Source organism: Mus musculus, chromosome 6 (genome assembly GCF_000001635.26).
Source record: "Mus musculus strain C57BL/6J chromosome 6, GRCm38.p6 C57BL/6J".
In the NCBI taxonomy this organism is placed as follows: domain Eukaryota; kingdom Metazoa; phylum Chordata; class Mammalia; order Rodentia; family Muridae; genus Mus; species Mus musculus.
Genome location: NC_000072.6, coordinates 27,602,345 through 27,620,809, shown reverse-complemented (window position 1 = coordinate 27,620,809; position 18,465 = coordinate 27,602,345). Strand labels below are relative to the sequence as shown.

The 18,465-nt window shown below is 37.4% G+C and overlaps 1 protein-coding gene across 8 annotated transcripts in view; it reads left to right on the top strand.

Annotated features, from left to right (window-relative positions):
* The window catches only part of Grm8 (glutamate receptor, metabotropic 8), an 860,026-nt gene that overhangs the window by 514,337 nt on the left and 327,224 nt on the right, over nt 1–18,465 (top strand). For 7 of the 8 annotated variants that reach the window (NM_001361125.1, XM_030255174.1, NM_008174.3 and 4 more), the window contains one exon: nt 2,125–2,325. In NM_001361125.1, the coding sequence (NP_001348054.1) occupies nt 2,125–2,325 (201 nt within the window). Of the gene's footprint in view, nt 1–2,124; nt 2,326–18,465 lie in introns of those variants that run through there. The other variant, XM_030255175.1, reaches the window with a different exon arrangement.

Below are 18,465 nucleotides of genomic sequence, written 5' to 3'. Positions count from 1 at the left end.
GTCTTTAATTCAGAGCTTACCAGAGTAGCTGTTAACCAGATAAGAGGCTAAGAAGAAAGAGCCAATCTTTTAGCTGCCTTTTCCTTAATATTTATTTATGAATTATGGACTTTGTGGTTCAAACTGTGGGAGATATGGGAGATACATTTGAGGCAAACCTGGAAGACTTGCATCTTAGGAAGTGTGACAAAAGTATGGGCTTAGTAGTATTGTCCTGGCATTCAAGACATGAAGGGGAAACAGAGAAGTGGAGGGGAGATTGTTCCCATATCTGCATGAAATGTGACTTAGATCAAGCTGCTGAGGGGCCACTGGAGCCTTGGAGATACCCATTGTGAGAGCTGGCTGTTTCTATCTTTATGCTCCTAAACCTGCAACATCCTCAGGAGGAGGTTCTAGGAAAGTACCTCTTTAAGGCTGACGTGAGAACGTGATTTTAGACCAAATCTAGCTTAGGATCATGTTATTTGTAGAGACAAAGCAATTGTAAATGCAACTCTGGCAACCAAATGAGAAAAATAAAAGCTGTACAATTCTTAATTTCTAAGACATTAATTTTTTTCCAAATGATTTTAACTGATTTCTAATTTGTTGTAGTAATTTGGATTATATAGACTATGCTTTCAATTCTACTATGATTAGATGCAAGTATTCACAGTATCGAGTATGTGTAGACTCCGAGGTTGGGAGAAAGGATTCTTAGTTTTGGAGCATGGGCATTGGAGGTATTATAAAATGGAAAAAAAATCCTTGTATGAAATGGAGATGCAGAATTTATCATTGTGACATACTTTGGTGTCCAGAACACCAGCCAATAGGACATAAAGGAACAGAGTGCTAGGTATGACTGAAAACAGAGGGAAAATGTCTAGTGACCAAATGAAAAAAATTAATTAAAAACATCAAATGACTTTATTACAGAACAAAGACTCCAATAGTAACAGTTTCAAACTAACCCTCTAAATTTGGGATATATCTCTATCTCTGTCTGTCTCTGTCTCTGTCTCTATCTATCTATCTATCTATCTATCTATCTATCTATCTATCTATCAATCATTGTATCAGTGTTAGGAAAGTAAATATTTAAAGATTATTTATTATCCACTACTTGGATCTATTGACAAGTATGAAGTACATTGTTTTTGTTTCTGATGAATAAAGTTTGGAAAGCTTGTGGTGGTAGGTAGTATTTTCTAACTTGTAGTAAATCTTTATTATTTTTTGTTTGTTTGTTTGTTGTTTTTACTTTTCCTCATACCCTAAGTGCTGGACATTTAGATTTTTTCTTCCAGAAGAGAGAACACTGACTTTTCAGTCTGAGACTTAGGGAAGTTTTTCACATCTGTTCTATGGGCTCTGTGACTGTCGTTTCAAAAGTCTCAGCTTCCTTACCTGCAAAATCAGACAGCTGGTTTGCAGCTGCTGTCTAACTTCTTTTTCACTTTCAAACTCCATGCCTCTATTGCATTTTAAATGATAAACATCAACCTACATACTGCCAAGTTATCGGCCTTAACTATGCCTAAACATGGATACAATTATTTCCACTAACATACATTTTGAGAGACCTACATCTCTTTAATAGAAAGTTAAAAGAGAAAATTGAGTTCAAAGAGAAAATAAATTAAACGATTCTTTTCAAGATATCCAGAGTCACTTCAGCAAACTTTATCATTTAATACTTACAAAATTTCTTCTAAATACAGCACGTTCAAAACAAGAATTAATATGAGATAGAGAGCCTGCACTAGCCTGCTAATACAGTGTTTCTCTGGAAACAAGAGTAGATGAAAAGAAATACAATTTACACATTTTAAAAAGATCATAGTATTACCAAAATGTTACATAATTATCAAAAAGTAGAATAAGATGTGATTTGAGAAGGAGGGAACAGGAATAATGGTCATATATTATTTCTCTTATTACTTTTTCTATTTCATGCTGCTAGTTAAGTAATTTTTTCTCTTTCCTTATCCCAAGTATAAAGAGCTCACTTTGTAAGGGCAGGACTAAGATAATGAAAAAGAGTACTTCTGTCTTCTTAAGTGTAAAGGATAGAAATCACCATGTTGAGCTATTTGAAATCCAATACTATCCATTGATTGTGTTCCTTCTTTCTTGTAGGGCTGGAGCGAATTGCACGGGATTCATCTTACGAACAAGAAGGAAAGGTTCAATTTGTAATTGATGCAGTGTATTCCATGGCTTATGCACTGCACAACATGCACAAAGAACTCTGCCCTGGTTACATAGGCCTTTGCCCAAGGATGGTTACCATCGATGGGAAAGAGCTACTGGGTTACATCAGGGCCGTGAATTTTAATGGTAAGTCACAAATTTATTTTTATCTCAACATTAAGTGACAGGGAGTTTCACACTCCAATTGACAGAAGACGTTTGGACGCAGTAGAAATCCAAAGATGGGAAGAAGTATGTTCCACTCAGAAGTGTGAAGTTTTCCACCTGCTTTTCAATCTCAGACATATTTTAATACTGCCCGTAATCTGTTCCTGAAAGAAACAAAAGTTAAAAATAATTCTCAGTCAATCAAAATATTCTACTTAAATACCACCACTTCAGAAATTGTTTAGAAGGCTCACTCAGAACCTGTCAATAGTGCAGATTCATCTAAAAGTCTCTTGCTTGCGGCATTATTAGTGTAAAGCTCATAGTGATTTGTTCTTAAACTGATGTTAAGCTTTTAAAACACTAAGCTGGTGTGGAAAATGGATGTAACTGCTTTAATAATCTAAGACTGTTGTATTTTTATGTCTATTTTTTCTTGTATTTCTTCAATGATTTAGTCACATGGTGGTAAGGAGTTGAATGGCACATTGCAGATGGTCTTTTCTTACTGTGGAATCAGAAATACTGCTTTTGTGACTGTCATAAAAACCCAACATAGAATATGTTGGATTCACGGTCTTTGGTTGTGAATCACTGAGCTGCTTGTTTGAAATGATGGAGTTACTGAATGCTGTCCTTTTATAAAAGACGTAATGGCTGGTGCCCATGACTGAGACCATCATTTTCAAATAAAAAGATAGAATGCTCTGAGCTGTCGAATTCTTTCAGCTTGGCTGTAATCCACACAATGGACATGCCTTCAGGCCATGCACAGTGCCATACTGTCTGTCACAATACACTTTGGTGACCTCAGCTGCCAGCCCTTCTCAAAACAGCGCAAGGTCATCTTCTGTTTAGAATTCAAGTGGAAATGCTGTCTCCTGCTTTGTACAGGCAATGTAAGGAATACTATGGTCTGTACTCAGTACAGAGCACGATCTTCTCTAGCATAAATTTCTAGACTCATTCCATAGCATTAATTCTTTTGTTAATATAAACACTAAAGGGAGTTTGAAAATAATTTTCATGCAGCTATAAAATTGAACAAAAGAAGATTGTTACAATGTAAGTTATTTACTCTAATGTGCAGTTAGGGAACACCGCATTTCTACGACAGTATTAGGAATTGGGAAGACGAATGCAAATGAGCAGATTTTTCTCAATAACTGAAGCTCACCTTCGAAAAGGAAATACTTTGAAGAAACACTCAATGAATGCAATTTAAAGGTGAATTACTAATTTTACTTTTTATCTTAGCCATGCATCAAGAGCTAACCCTTCCTGATGGCTTCAATTATTATACTAACCTCCAATGTAATGGTGCAATTATGGACTATTAGAGAGTGTCTTAATGTCTAATGGCTGTTAAGACAATTTGCCTCTGGACTCCAATGATCCCTCAGTTCTGCAGTCCCCTTTTTGTAGGTTAACTCATTTCTATATATTATGTGTGTTCAATCTTTTAATAAATGCTAAAAGTATCTTACAAGTAAAAGAGACAAAACAGTCAGAAGTTTTTGAGCTTATGAGAAAAGATATTAACCCAATAAGTACAAGAATCTATAATGATATAAAATGCAATATGTGCTGAAAGAAAAGAAAGTCATGTTATAAATATAGTTTATATAGGAGAGATTTCATCCATAGAAGAGAGAATCTTGAAATGAGGATGAAGCAGGGGCATCTTCATATAGACCTGGTGTGGTCTTGTAGGAAGTCCTAAGGCTTGTTCATTTGGATTGAAGGGAAATATACTGACTGGCCAGTTGTTGTTGTTGTTGTTTTGTTTTTGTTTTTTTTTGTTTTTTGTTTTTGTTTTTTCTAGAATCTCAGTCTTGAATTACCTATTAATCTTAATTTATTATTAACACCTTGGCTGCTCATGATTTTCACAAAGGCATATAAGGCCATTCAAATAGAGGTATACCATGAGAATACTAATAAGGAAGAAAACACTGATTTAGAAATGAAAATAAAGGGCTTATTATGCATTTTCAACAGAATCAAAACCTAGAAGAGACCTGCAATAAGATCTATATGATGGAAAAGAATTCTAAATAATCTCAAAAGAGAATACTCTATGAAATTATTGTTAAAAGGAGGCTTTTCGAGGGCCTCTGGCAGCCAAATGGGCAATGCTATTTACCAGAATTTGCAGCTATAGTGGAGGGTTTTCTTTGATCCCTTTGCATCCGTATATTCAAGGCTAAGGCATTCAGGGGGTTGTTTCATGAGAGAAGTTTTCAGGGAAGACGGGATAATCCTTGTTTTGCCTTCAACTGATATAAGGTGAAGAAACTTTGCATATACTGTCTGTACAATTCTGTTCTCTAAACATCATATTCACAAATGAAATGTTTCAGGCATTTAAAATAAGAATTTCTGGGTTAAAGGGACTGTGATAATCAAGGCGTCCTTTCATTCCACTAGCTGTCCTTAGAAGCTCCTTAAAGGGCCAGTGGCTATATGGTGCTCATTTTTTAGGCACACACTTAGACTCTCTACTTTTTAGGGCTCTTGTATATACACATTTGGAATTTGTACTCTTTTACTGGGGCTCCAGCAATCTGGTGTTTTGTGTCATTAATGGAATCTCCATATATGAATGAGTTATGTTGGCCCTGGCCAGTGTTCTCACTTAGTTGAACAGGCAGTCAAGGACCAGTTATGTGATAGGTACAATTGGCCATACCAAGTATTCTTTAGGACCAGTTCTTGCTTTTCTGAGAGCCCAGTTGCCTATATTACACAGCAGCAAATATGTTTCAGGAACATTCTAGCAGTGCTTTTAAAGATTTTTTTTTTGACAAAAGTTGCAGTTAATTTACAATGTAATAAAGGCTATAGGTAAAAGGCTATACTTAAAGCAGAAAAGGCCTATTACACGAATGTACAAATCTGTACAAAGCTCGTACAATGATTCCTACCTTGTCCCCTGTTAGCCAGGTCTAGTCTGGAAATCTAAAATACCAGACTTCTCTAAGGTGTATGTGTGTGTGTGTGTGGGGGGGGGGGTGTTGGAAGAGCCTTCAAACCAACAGCTGGGCATGTTCTCCTAACATACACCTGGTCCTAGCAAAGTATAGTCTTCCTGTTCACCAGGAACGGTCCCAACTGGTCACTCCTTAAGGAACTGCCTCATGGCACACACAAGCAGTGAGGCCACAGGGAGGAGGCTTCACTCGAATTAAATGAGTTTTCAGTGTGGACTAGAAACATAGGTAAAGTCCAACAATAATATACAATTTCATTAACTTGTCCCATGACACTGGCTATAGACAAAGGGAAACTCAAAATTGCCTCATGCCACCAGACAGGACAGAGAAAGGCCTAACTATTAGACCTCAAACCACGGGCACCAGAGGACATTCGTTTACCCTGTGGTTTAAATGAACAGTGTCAACCAACCTGGCATCCATGGCAACCACGATATCACTTGGGTCTCATGAGGGAAGAAAAGGGAATAAAAATGAGGCTCCAACCATCTCCATAGCTCTAGATTCCACCCATGAGTGACTAAGGTCATCCAGTGACTGTCCCACCTGGGGATCTGTCACATATATAATCACCAAACCCAGACACTATTGTGGATGCCAACAAGAGCTTCCTGACAGAAGCCTGATGATATAGCTGTCTTCTGAGAGGCTTTGCCAGTGCCTGACAAATACAGAAGTGGAGGCTCACAGCCATCCATTGGACAGAGCACAGGGTCCCCAATGAAGGAGCTAGAGAAAGGACCCAAGGAATTGAAGGGGTTTACAGTCCCATAGGAGGAACAGCAATATGAACTAACCAGTACCCCCAGAACTTCCTGAGACTAAACGATCAACCAAGGAAAACACATGGTAGATAGGACTCAGGCTCCAGCCAAATATGTAGCAGAAGATGACCTTGTGGGCCATCAGTAAGAGGAGAGGTCCTTGGCCTTGTGAGGCTCGATGCCCCAGTGTATAGAGAAATGCCAGAACAGGGAAGCGGGAGTTGGTGGGTTAGTGAGCAGGGGGAGGGAGGATAGGATAGGGGGGTTTCGGAGGGGAAATGAAGAAAGGGATAAAAATTGAAATGTAAATAAAGAAAATATCTAATAATAATAATAATAATAATAATAATAATAATAATAATAAATCAGTCCTAGTAGGTGGCACAGGGAGAGTGCCAGGGTAGTCTGCTCAGAAGTACCTGGGAAGCCTTTCTCTACACTTCAAGGGTCTGACTCTCTGACTCAGTCTTTACTGGTACTTTAGCCCCACCCCTAGTCTTAGTATTACATGGTTAGGACCTCAGGATACTTTCTGAAAGATGATACTGCATGCACGGAAAGTTTTCTCTCTAGTTCAGTAGCTCTTCTGTCACTCCTCCCCACCCTCTTCATAACCAAAATATAAAATCAGCAAGGAAGGTGTGGGCTTCTTGCCAGGTCAAGCCTCCTTCGCTTGTTCCTTCTTCTTGGGTTCATTCACAGCTTCAGGGTTATAGACTGTGGGATTTGGTGTGGTCTTTATGGCCACTGTTGATGGCATAACGGGAGACAAGTCCAAAAGGGAGCTTTGCAGAGGAACTGCTAATTTTGAACAGTTTTACTCCCTGGATCAGTGAAATGCAAAATGTTCTTTCAAGTAATTAAAAAGCGACATCTTCAAATTGACCCACTGAATCAAAGTATTTAGTAATGATCATTTGAACATTGAATAGTGTCTGCATCAAAGAAAAATAACTTCTTTGTAATAACTTTACCAAGCTGTTTCCTATTTACATCAATATGGGAAAATACTGTTCTGTTTTGCTTATTGGACTTTTAAGGTCTAAATTAGTGAAATCATGCAATTGGTTGGGAGAAAGCATCTGCTTTATAAGACAAGGCGACGAAGTAGCTCAAGAAACTGGTGGCTGGCACCATCTGCATAAGGTCCTCTGCATACATATACCTTGTAACAGGTGGTATAGCTTGGTGTTCTCCTGGGACTCCCAGTGATGGGATTGGGTGTGTCTCTGATTCTCTTGCCTATATGTAGGACCCTTTTCCTCCTATTGTTGCCATGTCCAGCTATGACATGAGGGTTTGTACCCAGTCCTATTGTATTTTGTTAGTTATTGGAAATGTCTGGGGTGCCTGTTTGCCTATTTTTGTTTGTTTGTTTGTTTGTTTTTGTCATTTTAAAAAGAAACAGAAGGAGTTATTCTGGGAGAGGGGGGAACTGGGAGGAATAGAGGGAATGGAAACTATGCTCAACATGTAATGAATGACAAAGGAAGAAAAGGTTAAAAAGTTGTTCTGGCTGAGACTATAATCAATTACTGCTACTTAAGCAGCAGTTTAGAGATACACACTTCGTTTAAAAGTTCATATATTTTATAGTGTGTTTTAAGGCTGAGAATGTAAAGAACATGCTAGAATTTAGGACGACAGACTGTTAGAATTTCAGACGTGAATTATTCTATTACAAATAGCTATTTAAAGATGAAGCATGTAATCAAAGTACTAAACTAAAAATCCCCACTTGGCAACAAAAGCATAAGCTACAATAGTATTTTTATTGATTTGAGTCAGATTGATTTCCCCCGTTGCTGGAACATTCATTCCTGGATCTGTATTGTAAGCACGTTCTGAATGCTGGCATCCTCAGAGCTGTTAGCATCTCCATACATGCGCTGCCACTATTCCTCTCTACCTGGCAAGACTTGCCTTTTAGGTTACTTTTATTGCAGCTATTTGAACAAAACGTTCTTTTTATAAATTTTTAAAACTCTAAGATCTATCAAAAGAAAAACATAAAGGCAGAAGAGTTCAGATTTTATTTTATTTTTTGAAATTCAAGCAACCATGTCTATTTCTTACTCCAAAATGATAAAATATTGATACTCTACATCTTGTATAGAATCAAAGATTTTCCAGAACAAAAGAACCATACTTAGCATAAAAAGCATTGGATAGGATTACAGAGATACCTCTTCATTCCGTTTACTTTCTCTGGAGCCCAGGTTAGGGGAAAGTCAAGCATAATAGCATGTATTAATTAAGATTATTTAGTTGTTAGGTAACAAAAATAATGCTAAACTAAGGTAATACAAATATACAACTAACTTAAGAAAAGAGAAAACTCAAAGGAGATTGTGAAGTATTTAAGAAAAGAGATAGTCCTAAAAACATAAAAACTAGCTCTCTCTCTCTCTCACTCTCTCTCTCACACTCTCTCTCTTTCTCTCTTTCTCTCACTCTCTCTCTCTCTCTGCTGTTCTTATTGTACTGACTTTTTCTACAGCTGATCTGTAGAACAACATAAGTACACCCTACAAGCTGGGATTCAGTTGCTTTTGTTCCAGGGCTGATCTGCTCGCCCTCTCTCTCTCTCTCTCTCTCTCTCTCTCTCTCACACACACACACACACACACACACATACACACACACAAATTTATATAATATATTTCTTATTTGGCTATAAAGTTTCAAATCCAACTCTGAGACACTTGAATCTTAAGAATCTCAGATCAGACCGAAGATGCTTTTCCAAAGCAAGTGGAACATGCTTGACTCTCATGGGTGCTTCTAGGTGCTGGAAAGCAGAGAGAGGCAATAATTTGGTCTCTGAATCTTGTTGCTTCATTGGGTGACAAGCATTTGTTAGGTGGAGGGAGACACAGTTAGTGGTAGGTCAACATATGTGCAAACCAACACAGGCATCAACGTTGCTGAACTCTCTGACACCAAGTGTGTGGTGCCACTCAACTGAACAAGAAAGTAGCAATTACATCATAACCATACTTGGCTTTCTAGAGTAAAACAGAAGTATTTACAAGAGACAGGAATTAAGGTAAAATTTACCAATGTTTTCACAGAAAGACTATTGCTTTTAAGATTTTAATTGAATAATTCTAAAATATAATTATGAGACTCTGAACACTGTAGTCCCATTATGAAACAAATGTGATTTGCGTAAGATATCTTAAAATATCTAAAATAGGTATAACTCAATATTAAGAGATGCTATGCAATTTCTTAATGGTGCTAATAGGTCAAATATGATTAATATTTTATACCGTTGTGTAAAACCATCTAGTTAAAATATGAACTGTATTGTTGAAATAAGTACAAAATAAACCACCTTGAAAGAGAATAGATCTGAAATATGATAAAATAAAGTTCTTGTAACATCAGTATTTTTATAGTTATTTTTATTAAGTAGTTATTTTAGTTTTTTTAACACAGTCATTAGTGTTTGCTACGCTAAAAACATTATAATAAAATATAAAACAAAATAGCAGAGATTATTATTAAAGAAGAAAAACTACTATTTTGGTGTCATTAGATTTAAATAATTTAATCAGAAGACAATATATATTAAATATTAAAATATATATTTTAGAAAAAATAAGGTAAGACATTAACATGAAACATTAAGATGCTTCATACATAAACACTAATTTATTTAATCATCAATCTGTTTTGTGCAGATATATGAAAATATCTAGAAACAAACTACACACAAAATATAAAAGAACATTTTTTAATCTTAGAGTTTATTATCTCAGCTAATTTTAAAATTAGTTTATTTTTTAATTTTTGAGATTGTTATATGATAGCATCATTTCTCCTTACAATTTTCTCTCTACAAACTCCTCTTCAAACGTCTTCACTTCTTATTCCTTTTCAAATTCTTATTTTCTTTTTCATTATTTATTGTTATATTCATATATATATATATATATATATATATATATATATCACATATATCCTTAAATACACAAATACAATATGAGGGCAACTTTCACAGATATGCAATGTATTTGAAAATATGAAAAGACATTTCTTATCAATGAACACAGGAGAATAGTATTAGAAATTTTAGTAATTTCAGAATAAATATACATTGGGCTTAGTATAACTACAAAGGAGGAAGTAATATTTTATATTAATTAATTAATTAATTAATTTTCTACACTCCATATTTTATGCCCCCTCCCACTATCCACCCTCTTACTGTTCCACATTTCATACCTCCTCCCCAAACCCCTGTCTCCATGTGGATGTCCCCATGCTCCACACCACCTACCTCTGAACTCCCTGGGGCTACCAGTCTCTGGAGGTTTAGGTGTATCATGTCTGAATGAACACAGACCCGGCAAGTCCTCTGCTATGTGTGTGTTGGGGGCCTCATATCAGCTGGTATATGCTGTCTGTTTGGTGGTCCAATGTTTGAGAGATCTCAGGGGTCCAGATTAATTGAGACTGCTGGTCCTCCTACAGGATAGTCCTTCTTCTCAGCTTCTTTCAGTCTTTCCCCAACTCAATAACAGGGGTCAACTCCTTCTGTCTCTTGGTTGGGTGCAAATACCTGCATCTGACTCTTTCAGCTGCTTGTTGGGTCTTCCAGAGGGCAGTCATACTAGGTCCCCTTTTGTGAGCGCCCCATAGCCTCATTAATACTGTCAGGCCCTGGAACCTCCCCTAGAGCTGGATCCTACTTGGGGCTTGTTGCTGGACCTTGTTTTCTTCACGCTCCTCTTCATTTCCATCCCTGTAATTCTTACAGACAGGAAAAATTATGGGTCAGAGTTGTGACTGTGGGATGCCTCCCTCCCTCATTTGATGCCCTGTCTTTCTGCTAGAGGTGAGCTCTATACGTTCCCTCTCCCCACTATAGGGCATTTCATCTAAGGTCCATCCCTTTGACTCCCGAGTGTCTCTTACCTCCCAGGACTCTGATGTATTCTGGAGGGTCCCCCCAACCTCCTATCTCCTGAGGTTGCCTGTTTCCATTCTTTCTGCTGTCCCTCAGGGCTTCAGTCCTTTACCTTCACCCAATTCCAGATTGGGTTCTCCTCTTCTCCCCCATCTCCATTCACTCTCCCTCCCAAATCACTCCCTTATTCCCACCTCACAATTGCTTTCTTCTCCCTCCAAAGTTGGACTGGGGTGTCCTCACTTGGACCCTTCAGCTTGTTGACCTTTTTGAGTTCTGTAGGCTGTATCTTGGGTGTTTTGTACCTCTTTTGTTCTTTCTTCCTAATATCTGCTTATTAGTGAATACTTTCCATGCATGGCCTTTTTGGTCTGAGTTATCTCACTCAGGATGATATTTTCTAGTTTCATCAATGTTCCTGCAAAACTCAGCATGTCCTTGTTCTAAAATAACTGAGTAGTATTACATTGTGTAAATGAACCACATTTTCTGTATCCATTCTTCTCTCATGTGACATCTAGGTTGTTTCCAGCTTCTGGATATCACAAATAGGGCTGCTGTGAACATAGTGGAACACGTGCCCCTGTGGCATGATGGGGCATCTTTTGGGTATATTCCCAAGAGTGATATAGCTAGGTCTTCAGGTAGATCTATTTCCAATTTTCTGAGGAACCTCCAGATTGATTTCCAGAGTAGCTGTACCAGTTTGCAACCCCACCAACAATGGAGGAGTGTTCTTCTTTCTCCACATCCTCTCCAACATGTGTTGTCACCTGAGGTTTTGATCTTAGTCATTCTGATTGGTGTAAGGTGGAATCTCGTTTTAATTTACATTTCTCTGATCACTAAGGACTTTAAACATTTCTTTAGGTGCTTCTAAGCCATTCAAGATTACTCTGTTGTGAAATCTCAGTTTAGTTCTATACCCCATTTTTTGATTGGGTTGTTTGGTTTTTTTGACTAGCTTCTTGAGTTCTTTATATATTTTTTATATTAGCTCTCAATCAGAAGTGGGGTTAGTGAAGAATTTTTCCAACCTGTAGTTTGCCGATTTGTCTTATTGATAAGTCCTTTGTCTTACAGAAGCTTTCCAGTTTTATGAGGTCCCATTTGTCAAATTTTTTTTCTTAGAGCATGAGACACTGGAGTTCTGTTTAGGAAATTTCTCCCTGTGACAATGAGTTCAAGTTTCTTTCTCACTTTCTCTTCTATTAGATTAAGTGTATCTGGTTTTATGTTAAGGTCCTTGATCCACTTGGACTTGAGCTTTGTGCAAAGTGACAAATATGGGTCTATTTTTATTCTTCTACATAAAGACAGCCAATGAGAACAGCATCACTTATTGAAGATGCTTTCTTTTTTTCCATTGTATATTTTGGATTCTTTGTCAAAGATCAAGTGTCCGTAAGTGTGTGATTTTATTTTTGGGTTTTCAATTCTATTCCATTGATCAACATGCCTGTCTCTGTACCAATACCATGTAGTTTTTTGTCACTATTGCTTTGTAGATATATATTACAGATTTTTTTTGTTTTGCTTTGTTTTGAGACAGGGTTTCTCTGTGTTCCCCTGACTGTCCTGGAACTCACTCTGTAGATCAGGCTGGCCTCGAACTCAGAAATCTACCTGCCTCTGCCTCTGCCTCTGCCTCCCAAGTGCTGGATATTACAGAATTTAATAGTCAGAATAAATAAGAACTATTAACATAGTTATTTTGAAGTTATTTTTCTGTCAGTATTTAACATAGAAGCAAATATTAAGCTATAAGCTTATAATGATCCATCAAATATATAACTGGGAATAATATGTAGGTGTAGGTCCTTTTTTGTTTTTTGTTTTGCTTTTTATTGGTTATTTTATTTATTTATATTTCAAATGTTACACCACTTCCATGCCTCCCCTCTGAAAACTCCCCCATCTCATACACTTTCTACCTCACTACTCTAGCATCCCCCTACACTGGGGCATCAAGCCTCTACAGGACCAGGAGCCTCCCCTCCCACTGATGCCAGATAAGGATATCCTCTGCTACTTATGTACCTGGAGCCATGGACCCACCAATGTACACTGTTTGGTTGGTAATTTAGTTCCTTGGAGCTCTGTGGTTGGTTGATATTGTTGTTCTTCTTTTGGGGTTGCAATCCCCTTCAGAGCCTTCAATCCTTCCCCTAACTCTTCCACCAGGGCCCCTGGGCTCAGTCTGATGCTTGGCTGTATTTGTATCTGTCTTAGTCAGGCCCTGGCAGAGCCTCTAAGGTGAAAGCTATACCAGGCTCCTGTCAGCAAGCACTCCTTGGCATCAGCAATAGTGTCTGGGTTTGGTGTCTGGGTTTGGTGTCTGCAGATGGGATGGATCCCTAGGTGGGGCGGTCTCTGGATGGCCTTTCCTTTAGTCTCCTCTCCATTTCTTTGTGCTTGCATTTCATTAGAAAGGACCAATTCTGGTTAGTTTTTTTGAGATGGGTGGGTGGTCCCATCCCTCAACCGGGGGCTGTGCTGGAGGTGGTATCTACAGGTTCTATCTCCCCTTTTTTGGGTATTAAGGCTAATGGTATCCCATTGGGTCCTGGGAACCTCTGGCTTCCCTGATATCTGAGATTTTCTAGTAACTTCCCCCAGTCCCCCCGCCCCAATGCTACATATTTCTATTCATTTTCCTGACCCTCTGGACTTCTCTCCTGTCTCTTCTCAGACTTGATCCTGTCCCCCTTTCCTCCTCTCTCTCCTCTCTCCCTTTCGGACTCTTCCCTCCCTCTACCTGATGTAATAAAAAGCAGACAAACTGGTTTTAAGTAAGTAAAATCTACCAAAATTAAAAGTAGTCATTATTCAAAAATAATTATACCAAGCATTTCAAATATGTGAGAATAGATGTTGGTTTGAGTTTTCTTTCTGAAAAGATAATTGATCAGTAGATTTCAGGAATTTTTGTTAAAGACAAGGCCTTGGCATCAGCAATAGAGTCCAGATTGGCCTTGAACTTGGTGTGTAGCTCAAAGCATGCTGTAGCAGGTATCCTGCTTGGGAATATAGTCTAAGGACATTAATCAAAATAACAGTATTTGCAGAAATTTAATGAAAAAGGAAGCAAAATAAATTTTCTTCAGCTTTTGCTTAAAAAACCACCAGAGTTATGCAGGATGGGGTGTAACACTCTGACTGAGCAGTGAATCAGACACTTTCTCAGTCTCTAAAACCACTTTGCTATTTTGTAAGGCCACTCCAACCCTCAGCACATCTCTGACTCAGGAAGATTATACAGAAATGAAGGAAATTGTCAGGTTTCACTCAGCTCTAACTTCTCCACAGATAATTTATAAGAAAAAAATATTCTTTAGAACTATAGATTCCTAACAGTGTTCTGCTATTGTCTTCCCTTGGTTATATTCATTTTCATCCTTATAAATGGTTTATTCTGCATACCTTTCATCAGCCGATTTACAAGATTCAAAGCAGAAGAGCTCTGTACTGGGCATTGTGAGCCCAAATAGTAATAAAATACGGCTCTGTGAATTGTTGGATTTCATAACTTAACAAAAGAGGCACGGGAAGATGTTATTAAGAACAAATCAATTCAATAAGTGATATGATAGTGGTGTGGGCATGTAAACCCCAACAAGTGGAGATTTAGAAATGGCCTAAGTAAAGCTTGGAGGCTGTAGAACATTCAGGTTTCATCTGACTTAAGTTGTAAATGGAATAGAACATTTCCCCATGCAGACAGGTGCACATACAGCATTAAGACAGAGAATTACAAGATAAGGAGGTTAAACATTCACAGAGAAGAATGCTCAAGGGACCACTGGAGACATCAGCCTGGTGGGATGGGGTTAGAATCATCAGAATTAACTGCCATGCTCTGGTGTTAAAATGGGGCACACCAGGCAAAGAGGAACTGAATGAAGGATTTTGAATAAGATTTAAAATTCTAGAAAAAGTGTTGCAGAAAAATAACTTTAGGAATTTGAAGGCCACTTGAATGAGGATGAAGGCAAAGATGCTGATTTAAATGATATCATTCTTTTAAAAGAAGAGCATCTGAAACCAGAGAATTGATGTACACAGAGAATCCAGATGGAAGCAGAGGAAGAAACATATGTCTTTCTAGTGCAGAGGTTCTCAACCTGTGAGTCGCGGACCCTTTGGCAAACTTTTATCTCAAAAACTATATAAATAACAATTTATAACAATAGCAAAATTATAGTTATGAAGTAGCAACAATAATAATGGTTGGTGATCACCATAAAATGAGGAAGCATATTAAAGGGTCACAGCATTAAGCATGTTGAAGCCTTAGAACCTGCCCTGTCATAGGCTGCCCTAAGAGATCTTTCTCTAGATTTTTCTGGCATATCAACTATTGGAGTGATTTCAGTATTTTTCCATTAATACTATTGATTAAATTGATACTGCCTGCTATTTCACTAACTTCTATAAGTAGAAAATGAGCCACGGAAGTCAATATATTGACGTATTAAAATAAAATGTAATTTTAAAAATGATGATATACACTCTCTTTATGATTAAAGTAGAGCATTTTGACATGCTATTGATCCTGAGAACAGTATCCTTTTGGATAACTATCCAATTTGAGATAAAATCAAGAAGTCATTAGTAATGCATTAAGGTATGTTACTATTAGAGTATGTCGTACAGTGTGTGTGTGGTTTATTTAGTATGTATGTGATATATGCATTAGTGTGTACACGTGTGTATGTGTTTGTAGAGTTTACCATGTATTTGTGCACAAACCAAGTGCAATTGTCCATATAGCATATTTAGTGTGTATGCTCGTGCATGTGTTCATATGTCTCTGAGATATTTAGTGTTAGTGTTTGTGTTTGTGTATGTGTGTGGTACATGTTTGTGTGCGTGTTGTTTAGTATGTATGTGATGTGTGTCTGTGTGTGCATTCCTGTATGTGCAGGTGTACATGTGTGCATGTGTGTGCATGCATGTGTGTATTTTTATGCTTTCCATATATTGAGCCTTCTGGTTGATGTCAGATGTCTGTCTCCATTTCTCTTTACCTTCATTTTCAAACAAGGTCTGCCACTAAGACTACATTGTACCAATTTAGCTGGATTGTCAGCCAGAAAGCCCAAGAACCACATTTTCTTCTGTGTTGGCTTCTCAGACATCGGCTTCTGTGCTCAGGGATCACATGGGTGCTAAGATCTGACCTGAAGATGCTACACTTGCAAAGCAAATGCTTGGTAAACACTGATGCTCTCTCAGCCCACCAAGTCAGGGCGAAATGAACACTTTGTAGGTAACTCCTAGAAATACTTAGACATTTAAAGAAATGTGAATATAAAACACAACAATACTGAATAGAGAAAGATAAATGAGCAGGGTTAGGTGAAATTAAGTATTTTTTCTTTCTAATTAAGAAAATTTAAATTGGCTATAGAGTATTAATCTTAGAAATTAAAGCATGGAGCAATTCGACTGTAAAATTGTACCTGCCTCTGTTTTCTGAGTAATGTGATAAGCGGTAGATTAAAAAAAAGTCTAATTTCTTTTATAACCATGAAAAATAAAGTTATCATTGTGTTATACCTTTTCTTAAAATAGGGCAAAGCTTTACATACATGGATGGAGTTACTCTGTTCTTAGGTCTTGATCAGATTTTGATCTTTAATGTTTAAAAATATATTTATTTTATTACAATTTTATTTATTTATTTTGATTGATTGATTGATTGACTGACTGATTGGTTGGATGTGTATGTTCTCGAATTTTATGACCCCATGTGTGGGGTCAGAGGTACTAGGTATAGTACTCAGGTCATCAGACTTGGTGGCAGGAGCCTTTACCTGTGGAGCCAGCTCTCGGGCCCTTACTCATTCTCTGTCTTGGGATTCCTGTCACTCCTCATCATACACTGTAAGCAGGGGGAAGAGTGGTGAGCAAGTCCCTCATTGGCTCAGCCTCTGGGGGGTGGAAGGTGACCTGACTCTAACTACAGTACAGTAGTAAGCCATGAATGAACTCTGACACAGTAGCTGAGCAAAGTCCAAGGTCATGGAGAACATGTCGAGGGTGTTCACATTTAGCAGCTTCCAATTTTCACAGTGATCAGAAACCCAGACATTAGACTCAGAACTGCAATCCAGTCATATCATTAATTCCTTTGTGAAACTGGTCAAAAAATGAAATTTCATTAAATGGGTTCTTTGTCTTTAAGATATAGGTGGTGTCAGCCTAGGTAAATATGTCCCTAGGGTTCCTGTGAATTATAAGCATTCAGTAACAATTAGAAAGCATTTATTAAAGGGACAGATGATATAAGTCACTAATGATATTCATGATATCAATAGTGATATCATAAAGTGCATTGCAACCTGGCAATAATGATGAGATTGGTGGCTGGAGACTGAGGACCTCAGGATATTTCAAGGTGGCGACGTTGAAACACTACTTGTATAGAGCAGCCCAAACAGTGGATTCTATCATTGTTTCCTCTGTTTCTTTCAAAATTACATACATTCCCTTTTTAATGAAGGAAGGTATTTAACAGAATAGGTCCCATGTTATAAGGGGTAATTATCTTCTGAAATTTTCTTTCAGCAAGAATCTGCCTGAAAATGAAAATGGAGCCTTGATTATTTTTCTCTTTAAGGTTATTAACTCTTATAATTACATTAAGTTTTAATCACAAAGTCAGTTGAAAGTAAAGGTTGTGAATGAGAAAGGCCTTTTAAATTCCAGTGGATAATCATTAAGCTTGGGATTTAGTTTTCTTAGTCCTTTAGATGTGTTTAAAAACCATGACTATAAAACAATTTCTTTGAACCCACATAAACACTTTTTGAAACAGTTAATAACTTCCTTTATCTTACTTCTCCTTTCTTTCTTTCTTTCTTTCTTTCTTTCTTTCTTTCTTTCTTTCTTTCTTTCTTTCTTTCTTTCTTCCTTCCTTTCCTTCCTTCCTTCCTTCCTTCCTTCCTTCCTTCCTTCCTTCCTTCCTTCCTTCCTTCCTTCCTTCCTTCCTTTCTTTCTTTCTTTCTTTCTTTCTTTCTTTCTTTCTTTCTTTCTTTCTTTCTTTCTTTCTGCTTTAGACTTGGCAGTCTTACTACATTGGCCTCCATAGTCCCCCAATAGTATTCATGTGTCATTATATCTGATTTACAACTTTTAATTGTTTTAAAATGCTTATTTATAGAATTTATGCAGTAACATTTACCTAACAAACTCTTGGCAAATACCCACTATCTCCTTAATGTGTCATTTGTAGTTTTTCAGTTTCCCTCCTCACACTGTCCTCTTCATTGTTTGTCATATCTTAAACTTCTTTTCTTCTCTTCTGTGCTGTTGATGGGCAGACATGAACTCAAGTCCTAGTGCTCTCATACAGTTTTGAGTAAGTCAGTTAAACCTTATAAACCTCTATAGTTTCATCTTTCAATTGGAATAATAAGCATGCTCATTTTATAAA